Source organism: Capsicum annuum, chromosome 8, assembly GCF_002878395.1.
Source record: "Capsicum annuum cultivar UCD-10X-F1 chromosome 8, UCD10Xv1.1, whole genome shotgun sequence".
Classification (NCBI taxonomy): Eukaryota; Viridiplantae; Streptophyta; class Magnoliopsida; order Solanales; family Solanaceae; genus Capsicum; species Capsicum annuum.
In genome coordinates, this window is record NC_061118.1 from 37,730,207 (window position 1) to 37,743,073 (window position 12,867).

Here is a 12,867-nt window from a genome sequence, read left to right on the forward strand (position 1 = left end):
TCATGTTTTCTTAGTATTTTGCCATGATTTCTTCGCTTTCCGCTATTTCTTTTTCGATATGCATTTCCTTGAGTCGAGATCCTATCTTAAACAACCTCTCTATACCTGCCAAGATAGACTTGACGTTATCCAGATTTCACTTGTGAAATTAAACTGAATATGTCATAGTTGTATTTTTCCGCGCCACAAATATACCTATGTACCATTAGCAAATAGTCTTATATTTGTCTTTAACTCTAACAAAGCTCTAAATTAAGACTGAGGAATTTTAAACTCAAGCCAAAATCTTGACCATGTGTACTCTACGGGCTCGTTTGGTTGGAAAATTAGTTATCTCACAATTAATTATCACGATTAATTATCTCGTTTAACCATAAATGGTCCAATTGAAAACAAAATGTTGAGTAAAAACTAGTTTAAAATTTGTCAATATGACTTTAAGAACTTAGTTTTGATATCAACATCAATCATCGTACAATAAGTTGTTAAAAATTCAAACTTGCAATCTAACTACTATAATGATTGAATTGTTTAATCACCTAACTAATTAAAGAGTATAATTTCAAAATAATTGCAATTTTTATTTGAATAAAATACTCATTCATGATTTATATATGAAATTTAATCTATAAAATGTCTAATTTGTCATATCCTTCTTTTTTTGGGGGGGAGGGGGGAGGGGTGAGGGGAGACGACGTGACAGGACATGACGCAGCTATATCTTGTCGATGACATGACCTTAATTACGAGATTATGAAGGACACGAATAAAGGTAGAATATTATTAGGTAGTAGATGCTGGTAGTCATAATATATACTATTTTGTTGTAGTTGTTGTTCCTTTTTTTTTTTTTTTTTCAGAATGTTTGTCATGCGTTTTTAATATTTTGCCATGATTTCTTCACTTTCTGGTATTTCTTTTTCGATATGTATTTCCTTAAGCCGAGGGTCTATCTTAAGCAACCTCTCTACCTCTCAAGATATGAATAAAATTTATATATACTCTATCTTATTCAGACTTCACTTGAGAAATTATACTGATTATGTCATCGTTGTATTTTTCGCGCCACCAATATATATACTTGTGTACCATTAGCAAATAGTCTTATATTTGTGTTTGAGGAATTTTAAAGTTTAAACTCAGCCAAGATCTTGACACTGTGTACTCAATGGGCTCGTTTGGTTGGAAAATAAAAATAAGTTATCTTAAAATTAATTATTCCAGAATTAATTATTTCACCCTTAATGTAGGATAAGAATAACACTACAATCTCAAAATAAGCTATCGATTCAATTCCACCAAACATAAGATAAACTCATCCTAAAATTAATGCCGAAATTAATTATCCAGTCAGAAAGAAAAAAAGAAGGCATTTTGTAACTTAAGAAGTAGCATGCTGTGTTGTTCGGACTCTTCAAAAATGTCATCGGATGCATGTCGGATCCTCAAAAGTACTAATACATTTTTGAAGAATCCGACAGGGGTGCGACAACATTTTTGGAGAGTCCGAGCAACTTAGGACGAGCATATACTCAGTAACAAGCCTGATGCGCGAGCAAACATGCTTTCTGCAAGTTCTTGGTGTCATGTTGGAGAAATTTCGCGTTAGAGAAAACTACGAATCCGGATTTGGCCTATGTTACGAGTTTTGTTATTACTCGTTATTTATTGTGCTTCAGTTGTCACATTAGTTGGTATGGTTGTTGCTCCTCTTTGGTATGGTTAGAGAACACTAGGTTGTTGTTGTTGTTGAAGCCGTCCTAACGAGTGATCAACTCATGTTCAAGTATGACAAACACTACTAGAAAACAGTTATTTTTCGATGGCCAGTGTAGTCGAAAAGTGGTCGAAAAATAAGGTATTTCCAACTACTTTTAGATCGTTTCATGATAGTCGAAATATCGTTTGTCGGAAAAATATGTTAGACTACTGTAGTCGGAAATTTTCGACTACCGTAGTCGGAAGCTTAATAAATAATTATTTAATAACTATAATTATTTCGACTACGGTAGTCAGAAAATTAATAAATAATTATTTAATATATTTATTTTTCCGACTACAGTAGTCGAAAATGTAATAAATAATTATAGTTATTCCGACTAGAGTAGTCAGAAATTTAATAAATAATTATTTAATATTTATATTTATTCCGATTACCGTAGTCAAAAATGTAATAAATAATTATTTAATAATTTTATTTTTTCCGACTAATGTAGTCGGAAAATTAATAAATAATTATTCTTTTCCGACTACCGTAGACGAAAATATAATAAATAATTATTTAATAATTATAATTTTTTCGACTACTGTAGCGGAAATGTAATAAATAATTATTTAATAATTATAATTTTCCGACTACTGTAGTCGAAAACTTAATATATATTAGTAATAAAAACATTCAGCTAATAATTATATAATTAAATCTTGCATTAACTTACACTCCTCTCAGATTATAAATAACATAACTAATGTATTTTTCACAATAGGATCAAACACGATAAAAATTTATAAATACAACCACTTTAAAACATCCAAAAAAAACATCAAATTAAGTAGTTTAAACATCTAAATGTCACAACCAAAAATATGAACAATAACTACAATCTAATTATCATCAAATTCACTATCTTCCTCATCATGAAATACTTGAGGCATGTGCTTCTTAACCAACTCCTCAAATTTAGCAAATTTAGCATCGTTAGCTGCACATTTCTGCGTCAATTCCACAGTTTGCTTTTTCATTACATCCATTTCTTCCACAGTTTGCAAAGTAGAAGAGGAACTGGGAAACAACGAAGGACTACTCGAGGTTCGGAGATCTCCTGTCCCGTAGGTTCTACCTTTCTTTGGACCACCTACCACAGTTGTCCACATTTATTCATATCTTCACGTGATGGTTGGACCATGATACCATCCTCTGAAGTAGGTTCGGTTTCACGCCACTCTTTTATACTTTTTTGAAATTCTTCCTGAAAGAAAAATTATTTGTCAGTATGTAAACAAGCAAAGTTGAGTAATAATAAAACAATGTATGTAAGAGTTATTATCTTACATATGCCTCCATAGTGCGCGTTTCGACCCAATCTCCTCTTGTACCGTCCTTAGAATGCACTGATCCTTCATACAATGGATGACTAGCTTCCTTTAACTGTTCATAAAAATGATTAGTCTCATCATTTGATTCATTTTGAGCCCCTGAGTGTGTCCCAAAAGCATCCCTGATCATCTCACTATATCGTGAATTTTCAACATTATTCTCTCTTATTGAACTTTTAACATAATTCTAAAAAGCAAAATTATTAGCAACACTACTCTCTTCATGAGCTGTTCACACGGTATAATTCAACATAAAACCCTTCTTATAAAGATGTAATGTAACAACATCTGGACTCAATAACTTGCAACACTTGCAATTCCAACAAGGACACCTAATTGTCCCTTCAATAAGAAAATCATTAAGTTTCTTTACTTTAGCAATAAATTCAGCTACCCCAGCTTTATATTCCTCCCTCAACCCCACACGGCTAGGATAAAGTCTATTATACATCCATGTACGATCTTCATTTTTCATCTACAAAAGAACGACAACAATGAAATAGAGAAGAGAAACAAAACAAATAACAGGTTTGTTTAGAGATGCTACTACGCAGTAGATACAAGAAGAAAACTAAGAGATTCAATCCAACATAGTAAAGCAGCCAGCAACAATAGAATATTTTAATTAAAAGAAGAATTTAAAGAATTTTATTATGTGAAAGGAATCTTTATTATACTAGAGTGGGGTTTAACTATGCGCATCCAAAGAGTAGCGTCTGTGATTCCCTTGTCATAACAAAAAAGTCTATTGGTCAAGAAGGCTTCTTTAAGACTTTAACAAGGGAAAACCATTTCAAAAGGGGTATTTTTTCAGAAAAATTGATCTGCACATTTTATGGAGAGGAAAGAATGTGCTAAGCTTAAGCTTACCTCTAAGAATAGTTTATTAGTTAAAAGCATAACATACAATATAAATAATCATAACAGAAAGAAGAAAATATATATAAACAGTCAACAAGTGAATCGCAGTATACATCCAAAACCGCAAGTCATCATCACTAGAAAGCCAAATAACCCTTCCCCTCAGGGGCAAATACAGCTTCATTTTACCCGAACCTAATATTTTCGAGGAGCATGAATTATATGTGAAAATCAACTGTACAAGAAATAGTAGACATGAATCCATAATCTTGAAAATATAGTGGATTTTATGATAAGAAACTTAAAAGTTGAACCCGTAAAGCGCCTAAACAGAGATTCAATCTTGCTTCTCCCGACCCATCCCGAGAAAATTCTAAAAGTTCCATGAAGAACATTAGAACATCAGATACATTTAATTTCGACATTGCTACATAATTTGTCTTTTAAGATAGAAGCAAATTCGAGCCCCAACCTAAAAACACATACCCGATGTAAACCCACCAAGCGAGGTCTGAGAGATACTTTGGACAAAGACAAGTAAACACCCACAAAACCATTTAACTTGAAAGCACAGTAAATATACCATTCAGTGAAATTGATCTTTAATACCGCTGTTCACTGCCGTCGTTACCACTCCACTATCGTTAATTTTTCAGAGAGAACGTTAATTTTTCAGAGAGAACGAAGAACGTAGTTAAGTTCAGAAACCCTAGCTTAGAGAGAGAGAGTTGTTGTTGTTTAGCTTATATTTTTTATATAAATGTATTTATTAATAAGTAAATATAAGTTTCCGACTACTGTCGGGTAGTAATTTAATATATTTAATTATTTAAACTTTCCGGCTATGGTAGTCAAAAATACATATTTAATAATTTATTAAAATAATTATTTAATTTTTGTATTATATTTTTAATAATATATTTAATTAATTATTTGTATTTCTGACTATAGTAGTCGAAATTATTTAATTTTTGTATAAGGATCTGATTATATATTTAGTAATATAGATATTTAATTATTTATATTTTCGACTACGGTAGTCGGAAATATATATTTAATAATTTATTTAAATAATTTTAAATTTTTGTATAAGGGTCTGATTATATATTTAGTAATACATTTATTTAATTATTTATATTTCCGACTACATTAGTCGGAAAAACAAATTTAATAATTTATTTAAATAATTTTTTAATTTTTCTATAAGGAAATGATTATATATTTAATAATATATTTATTTAATTATGTATTTTTCCGACTACAGTAGTCGGAATATTCATTTCCCGCAATTTACTGCTAAATATCTGACTGTTGTAGTCACAAATGCTATCGAAATAATATTTTGTAAAAAAAAGAAAATAATTAAACTAAATTTCCGACCGAAGTAGTCGAAAATTTCCGATTACTATTTTTCAGTCAGAAATTTCTAGATTTCTGGTAGTGAAATCACTTCATGCCGACCTATGGCCTTCACTTTCTAGCCTCACATGAGAGCATAAAACTAGAGAAAAAGTGATAGCTCACGAGTCGATCTATTGCCAATCCACTCTCCAGCCTCACATGAGAGCATAAAACTCGAGAAAAAGTGATAGTTCACAAGTCGATGTATTGCCAATCCACTCGATGTATTGCCAATCCACTTTCCTGCCTCACATGAAGGTATATAACCCACGAAAAAGTGATAGTCCATGTGCCGATCTATTGCCAATCCACTTTCCCGCCTCACATGAAGGAAGTATATAACTCGCGAAAAGTGATAGTCCACGTGTCGGCCTATTGTCAATCCACTTTCCCGCCTCACATGAAGGAAATATATAACTAGCGAAGTAGTGATAGTCCACGTGCCAACCTATTGCCAATCCACTTTTTGGCCTCACATGAGGGTCTAAAACTTGCGAAAAAGTGATAGTCCACTTGCCGACCTATTGCCAATCCACTTTCCTGCCTCACATGAAGGAAGTATATAACTCGTAAAAAAGTGACAGTCCACGTGCAGCCCTATTGCCAATCCACTTTCCCGCCTCATATGAGGGTCTAAAACTCACGAAAAAGTGATAATCCACGTGCCGACCTATCTCCAATCCCCTTTCCCCCTCACATGAGGGTCTAAAACTCCCGAAAAAGTGATCGCTAATCCACTTTCTACCTCACATGACAAAAAAGTGATAATCCACGTGCCGACCTATTGCCAATCCACTTTTCGGCCTCACCTGACGATTGCGAAAAAGTGATAATGCATGTTGTCAATCCACTTCCCGCCTCACACGAAGGTATATAACTCACAAAAAAGTGAAAGTTCACATGCCGACCTATTGTCAATCCACTTTCCCACCTCACATGAAGGAAGTATATAACTCGCGAATTAGTGATAGTTCACATGCTATAGCCTATCCACTTTTCGGCCTCACATGAAGGAAGTATATAACTCGCGAAAAGTGGTAGTCCACGTATTGACCTATTGCCAATCCACTTTTCCGCCTCATATGAAGGTATAAAATTCGCAAAAAAATGATAGTCCATGTGCCAATCCATTGACAATCCACTTTCCCGCCTCACATGAGGGGTCTAAAACTCGCAAAAAAGAGATAGTGCACATGTATTTTCACCTCAAAACAAATGCTTATTTCTCCATGCAATGAGAAAACTGAGTAGGATTACCTGCACATTTGGAAAAACTGGAGCTCAATCTCTTCACCGGTGCTATACAATCTCATCATCATCTTCACATCATCGCCCTGAACAACAAGAATGTTATCCAATTATATCGCGTAACAGAAGAACCCAACGCCATTATTTAAGCAAATTGTTATTCACATTATACACACCTTGCTATAAAGAAGTCCAATGCCAAGTGATTGTATGTGGATTTGAGAGCAATATTTTTCTCAACAACATCTTGATTCAGTCCCATTCGATTTCGGGGTGTTTGGATTATGCACGTAAAGTGTTCGATAAAATGCCTAAAAGGGATATGATTTCTTGGTCTTCCGTTATTACGATGTATACTCAATACGGGGTTTACGATGAATCTTTGTCGCTTTTTAATGAGTTGACGAGGAGTTGGAAGGAGGGTGTAAATGAGTTTGTTTTAGCTAGTGTTGTTAGTTGTTGTGGAAGGTTAGGTAGTATTGTGAAAGGTGTACAATTGCATTGTTTTGTTGTGAAAGGTGGATTTGATCAGTTTGTGTATGTGGGGACGGTTTTAATCGATTTTTACTCGAGGGGTGGAGATGTGATGGGAGCGAGGCTAGTTTTTGATGATTTGTTGGTGAAGAGTACGGCTACTTGGACAGCGATTATTGCAGCGTGTGTTAGTGCTGGGAAGGGTGAAGTTTCGTTGCAGCTATTGAGATGTATGTTGGAGAGTGATGAGGCTGTTGTTGATAATTATGTGGTTTCGAGTATCTTGGGTGCTTGTTCGTCAATTGAGTATCTTAAAGGAGGAAAGGAAATTCATGGTTATGTGCTTAGACGTGGGACGGAGATGGATGTTACGGTTAGTAATGTTCTTATTGATTTTTATATGAAGTGTTGTAAGGTTGAGACTGCAAGGTCGGTTTTTGATCAAATGGAAGTTAAAAATACTGTGTCTTGGACAACGATGATCTCCGGATACATGCAGAATTCGTGTGACTGGGAAGCTATAAGCATGTACAGAGACATGAATAGTTTGGGTTGGATGCTAGATAGATTTGCTTGCAGTAGTGTACTTATTTCTTGTGGCTCGCTTGAAGCTTCAGATATGGGAAGACAAGTGCATGCTTATTCCGTGAAAGCTAATGTTATTACTGATGGCTTTGTGAAGAATAGCTTGATTGATATGTACGCTAAATGTGATTCATTTGGTGACGCAAGGAAGGTTTTTGACATTATGGACGATCATGACGTGATCTCTTATAATGTTATTATTGAGGGTTGTTTATCGCAGGATAGGCCGTATGAAGCTTTTGATCTCTTTGCTGAAATGAGAGATAATATGATTCTTCCAAGCCTTTTGACATTTGTTAGCCTGCTTAGTGCGTCAGCTTCACTGTTCTCCTTGGAGTTAAGTAAGCAATTTCATGGTCTTACCATAAAATTTGGTTTTTCTTCTGACATGTTTGTTTGTAGCATCCTAATAGATGTTTACTCGAAATGTTCATCTATTAAAGATGCAAGACAAGTATTCATTGAAATTAACGAGAAGGATATTGTTGTATGGAATTCTATGTTGTTTGGGTATATACGGCAGTGTGAAAATGAAGAGGCTCTAAAGCTCTTCCTAGAATTGCAGCATTGTTTGCAAAAGCCAAATGCATTGACTTTTGTTGCCCTCATTGCTGCATCTAGTAACCTCGTAAGTCTCCTGCACGGTCTCCAGTTTCATAACCAGATTGTAAAAGTCGGCCTAGATTTTGATCCGCATGTTACAAATGCACTCGTTGATATGTACTCCAAATGTGGAAGCTTGAAAGAAGCACGGAAAATGTTCAATTCCACTATCCAGAGAGATATCGCATGTTGGAATTCTATGATATCCACTTATGCACAGCATGGAGAAGCAAAGGAAGCTCTTAATTTGTTTGAGAAAATGATAAACGATGGGCTGAAACCCAACAATGTCACTTTTGTTGGAGTGCTATCAGCATGTAGCCATGTTGGGCTTGTCAAAGAAGGTTTCCGTTACTTTTATTCCATGTCCAGGTACGGTATTGAACCAGAAACGGAGCATTATGCTTGCATGGTTACTCTCTTGGGTCGAGCTGGTAAACTGGTCGATGCAATGCAATTCATTGAAAGAATGCCAATTCCACCAGCAGCTATTGTGTGGAGGAGTTTGCTTAGCGCATGTACAGAAGCTGGTCATATAGACCTGGGTAAATATGCAGCATCGATGGCAATATCTATTGATCCAAAAGACAGTGGATCATATATCCTACTTTCAAATATTTATGCATCTAAAGGCATGTGGAACAATGTCAAAAAGTTAAGAGAAAAAATGGATAGCAATGGTGTGGTGAAAGAAACCGGGTGTAGTTGGATAGAAATAAATAATGAGGTGCATTTGTTTGTTGCAAGAGACCGAAGTCATCACCAAACTGGTTTGATATATTCATTTTTGGAACTTCTAATTCAGCATATGAAAGGGATCGGATATGTTCCTGAGGATACTACCTTCCCGAATGAGTAAAATCGCTATGCCATCATCCTTGTCGTGGTATGTGAAGAGTCTTTGCTTTGAATCTTCTCAAGTTATTTTCTGCTTCAAGTGAATAATTACCTATAGCAGCAGCATCTATTATCATTCTTCCAGATGTTTGGACTTCGGATTGAAAGATAATCTCTGTACTTACACATAGTCTTATTCATGTCTCAGATATGCTATTGTCAAGAACACAGTGAGGTAGGCGGTCGTGGATGCCCAAAATGAGAATTAGAAGCAAGACATTATATTAGTTTTTTATTGCTGTTGAAAGGTGAGGCACTTGAACCACTTCCAATGTAATCATAAAATTTCATATCTTGCTTGATAAATCAAAATCATGGATATATTCAGCAATGCACTTAAGTATCTCTTACAGATTGCATTTCATAGGCTTGTAAACTATATATATGTTCTCTGATGTATCCAGATTGTTAAGCTTTCATAAGTTCTTTAGTATAGGAAAGCGTTATCACTAAACTTTTTGACGTTCAATAGCCCCTACTTTACATGAGCTTACTTCACCCAACATGTCACATATTCGTATGTGAAGTCCGATACTAAAAGGATTTTAAACTTTGTTAACCAGAGAAAGAGATGCTCCACGTAGAGTCTATCCTTAAAAATAGATGCCAGTTATTTTAAACCATACTGGGACTCAGAAGGTGTACATTATTTTGTCAACAAGAAGTACGCCTCAGACTCAAACAAGTTGGGGTCCTATGTGAATCATTTTGGTCTATATGTCGATATACCTATTGACTAGAATATACTGTACTTCCCATTATGTATGTCACTGTGTATGCATATATATGAGTGGACATACTTTGAGTAATCAAATTTTCTTTTAGTTTGCAGGTTTCTTCTTTGCTTTGCCAGTGGAGCTTTATTCAATCAGGTCAGCAACAAAAATGAAACCGTGGACCAAAAAGAACTCTTGCAACAAGGTATCTGCTCTGAATGAAAGGTACGCCAGATGGAATATGGTCGATTGGGAGAATATTTATTGCGTGCTATGGCACCGCTAATATGCTGGGACACGATTGAGCTGCATCTGCCTAACAGGGTCCTTATACGCGTTGGAATGTCTCAAGTTACACCAGTTGCTTGCAGTTTTGTGGATAATCACTACATGCATGATGCAGGTTGCCTGGAGAACATGAAAGGCACATATTTGTCTGGAATGATCGTGCAAACCGCATTTGTGAAGCTCCTCAAACAAATATACCCCTTGTGTACGATGACTATAGTATTGACTCGACAGATTATTGGGAATCCTAGATTTCATTAGCCAGAAGGGTATCCATCCTTTGCACCAACATACAAGGTTACGGTATGTACATTGTACTCTCTTCAATCAATGTTTTGTTAAAAGAGTTTGTTAATAGCTGTTGCATGTACACTCAACAGTTACACACAATTATGCTCAAATCCATTTCCGAGGTGTTCTTCGAAACAAATTCTCAATGAAAAGCAAGAATACTAGCGCGCGATGTCACTGTAAGGCTTCTTGATCATTAAGTTGTGCACATTGTGAACAAAGTTTTGTGTTGTTGTGGCTGCATTGTTATAGTAAATATGGCAGTGGATGCATCCATTGAGCTATTAATGATTGAGTTGTTATTATCTTAATCCAAAAACTGCCGATAAACTAGTTTGACCAGCTTATAAGGTTACCAAATACATCCGTACATTGAATTTTTTAGCCTAGAAACTACTGATAAACTAGTTTGACCAGCTTATAAGCTTACCAAATACCTCCGTACATTGAATTTTTTAGCCTAGAAACTGCTGATAAACTAGTTTGACCAGCTTATAAGCTTATCAAATACCTCTGTACATTGAAATATTTAGCCTTATTTAAGAGGAAAGCCACATTTTGTGGTTTTGTTGGAGATGGTCTAGATTGAATAGAACCCAACACTTCAAAAGTAGCAATTCATTTTGTAACCAATTTTCACCATGCCATTTAAGCTATACCCAGTATTTTCAAACTATTTAACTGGTAGCCAGTATTGGCAAAAGCAAATGCCATACTTCAAACACCAGTATGTCTAAAGTTGATTCCAAAGTGGTCAAACTTGCAAATTTTCATAACTGGGGCTATGACTTAAATAGTGGTTCCAAATTGATTGTCTGTGCTTTTGCCCCACTTCAAAACAAAAGAAAAAAAATGGTTTAAAGGATTTTATCAAGTCTAGGCCCAATCTTCATAGTCTATGTATTCATTCTAGGTCCAAAATCTTTATATGTTCAATTCATGACTCACCAAGTGATGGGAAAACAACATAAATCCCGACAGTTTGGAGTTTAATTATAGAAAATTCCAACATTTACGTAATTACTGAAAATCCCAATTTTGGATCTAGCGAGATACATAATTAGCTTCCGATATATTCAACGAAGATATATTTTTTTCTTTATAAAGATACATAGTTAGTTCCCATACATTTTTTTCAATTTCGGGTCTGTCGAGATATATAATATATTCAACAAAGATACTTTTTTCTTGTAAAATACATAATTAACTCTCGATATATTTTTTCAATTTAGGATCTGTTGAGGAACATCCAACGAAGATACATAATTAATTGAATTTTTTGTAATTATTTTGTAATGATGAGAATTCGTATAAATATGACAAGTTAAAAGTATATGTTTATGTTATTTTTTCAATTGTTTTTTGTTTGGTTTCATATCACTTGATATATTCAATATATCTAATGATTTGAGGTTTTGCAATCCAATTATTTGTATGTTGTACCGTTTTGGTAGTATATTAAATTTAGGATGTCAATTTGATTGGTTTACTACTATTTGATTGATAGATAGTACTTGAAAGAAAATATTTAGATAATGATGGAAAAGTATGACAAGAACATATCAAAATTTAATTATATTTAATTTGAATTCATGACCATTACTAGCAATAATATAATGAAAGATCTTGTGTTATAGATTTTAAAGTCTTTTAAAATAATAAAAGGTGTCACAACATTTGGATGGACCAACTTTCACTTAGAGTAGCTTCCACTTGATTGTAGGTCCCTCTATTATAGAAATTATTGTATAATATAAGGTTAAAAGAGATACTAATTGGTGTTTAACTATTAGTTGATGAAATAATCATTCAAGAGTTAATAGTTGTTTTTTATTTTTCACCCGGTGTTCGATTCTGATGCCTTTTATAGATCCAACTAATTCAGATTCACGTCGAAAATATCTCATTTTAGGGATTAAACGTTCTCTACTAAATTGATTCTATTTTCAGGATTCTAACCTGAGAACTTTGATCAAGGTTGAAAAGGTATTTACCATATTATTGATTCAATTCTCACGATGCAAATTTGAAACTTAATTACGAATGAAAGGATATTTACCGCTCATAACAATCTTTGATGGTCATTGAAAGAGTTAATAATTAGGGCAAACAAAATAAATCCTGGCAGATTGGAGCTTAATTAACAGAAAATTTCTATACTTTACATAATTACTGAATATCTCGATTTGAGTCTGTTGAGATATATAATTAGCTCCCGATACATCTAACGAAGATACATTTTTTCCTTTGTAAAGATACATAATTAGTTCCCGATATATTTTTTCGATTTTGGATCTGTCGAGATACATAATTAGCTTTCGATATATCCAACAAAGATACATCATTAATTGGAACTTTCGTAATTATTTTGTAAGAATGAGAATTTGTATAAATATGACAAGTTAAA

At 34.2% G+C, this 12,867-nt stretch overlaps 2 protein-coding genes across 2 annotated transcripts; one reads left to right on the plus strand and one right to left on the minus strand.

Annotated features, from left to right (window-relative positions):
• Positions 1 to 2,491: 2,491 nt before the first annotated feature.
• On the minus strand, positions 2,492 to 5,237 carry LOC107857236. The gene is made up of 4 exons (XM_047395401.1): positions 5,220 to 5,237; positions 4,444 to 4,518; positions 3,053 to 3,148; positions 2,492 to 2,969 (listed from the first exon to the last, which is right to left on the minus strand). Exons 1-4 carry the CDS (start codon positions 5,235 to 5,237, stop codon positions 2,856 to 2,858), a joined length of 303 nt encoding a protein of 100 aa, XP_047251357.1. The 3' UTR covers positions 2,492 to 2,855.
• A 1,042-nt stretch (positions 5,238 to 6,279) lies between these two features.
• Positions 6,280 to 11,806, plus strand: LOC107846118 (pentatricopeptide repeat-containing protein At4g39530). The gene is made up of 5 exons (XM_016690613.2): positions 6,280 to 9,154; positions 9,314 to 9,413; positions 9,991 to 10,472; positions 10,550 to 10,639; positions 11,693 to 11,806. Exon 1 carries the CDS (start codon positions 6,593 to 6,595, stop codon positions 9,125 to 9,127), a length of 2,535 nt encoding a protein of 844 aa, XP_016546099.2. The 5' UTR covers positions 6,280 to 6,592; the 3' UTR covers positions 9,128 to 9,154; positions 9,314 to 9,413; positions 9,991 to 10,472; positions 10,550 to 10,639; positions 11,693 to 11,806.
• Positions 11,807 to 12,867: the final 1,061 nt, after the last annotated feature.

Bases quoted from the DNA above. Each gene is read 5' to 3' on its own strand.
- LOC107857236 (XM_047395401.1), bottom strand. The intron at 3,149-4,443 runs GTATGTGTTTTT...TTTTATGAACAG, and splicing joins GCTTGGTGGGTTTACATCGG to TTAAAGGAAGCTAGTCATCC. The intron at 2,970-3,052 runs GTAAGATAATAA...TTTTTCTTTCAG, and splicing joins CGCGCACTATGGAGGCATAT to GAAGAATTTCAAAAAAGTAT.
- LOC107846118 (XM_016690613.2), top strand. From the start codon at position 6,593: ATGAGAAAACTGAGTAGGATTACCTGCACATTTGGAAAAACTGGAGCT.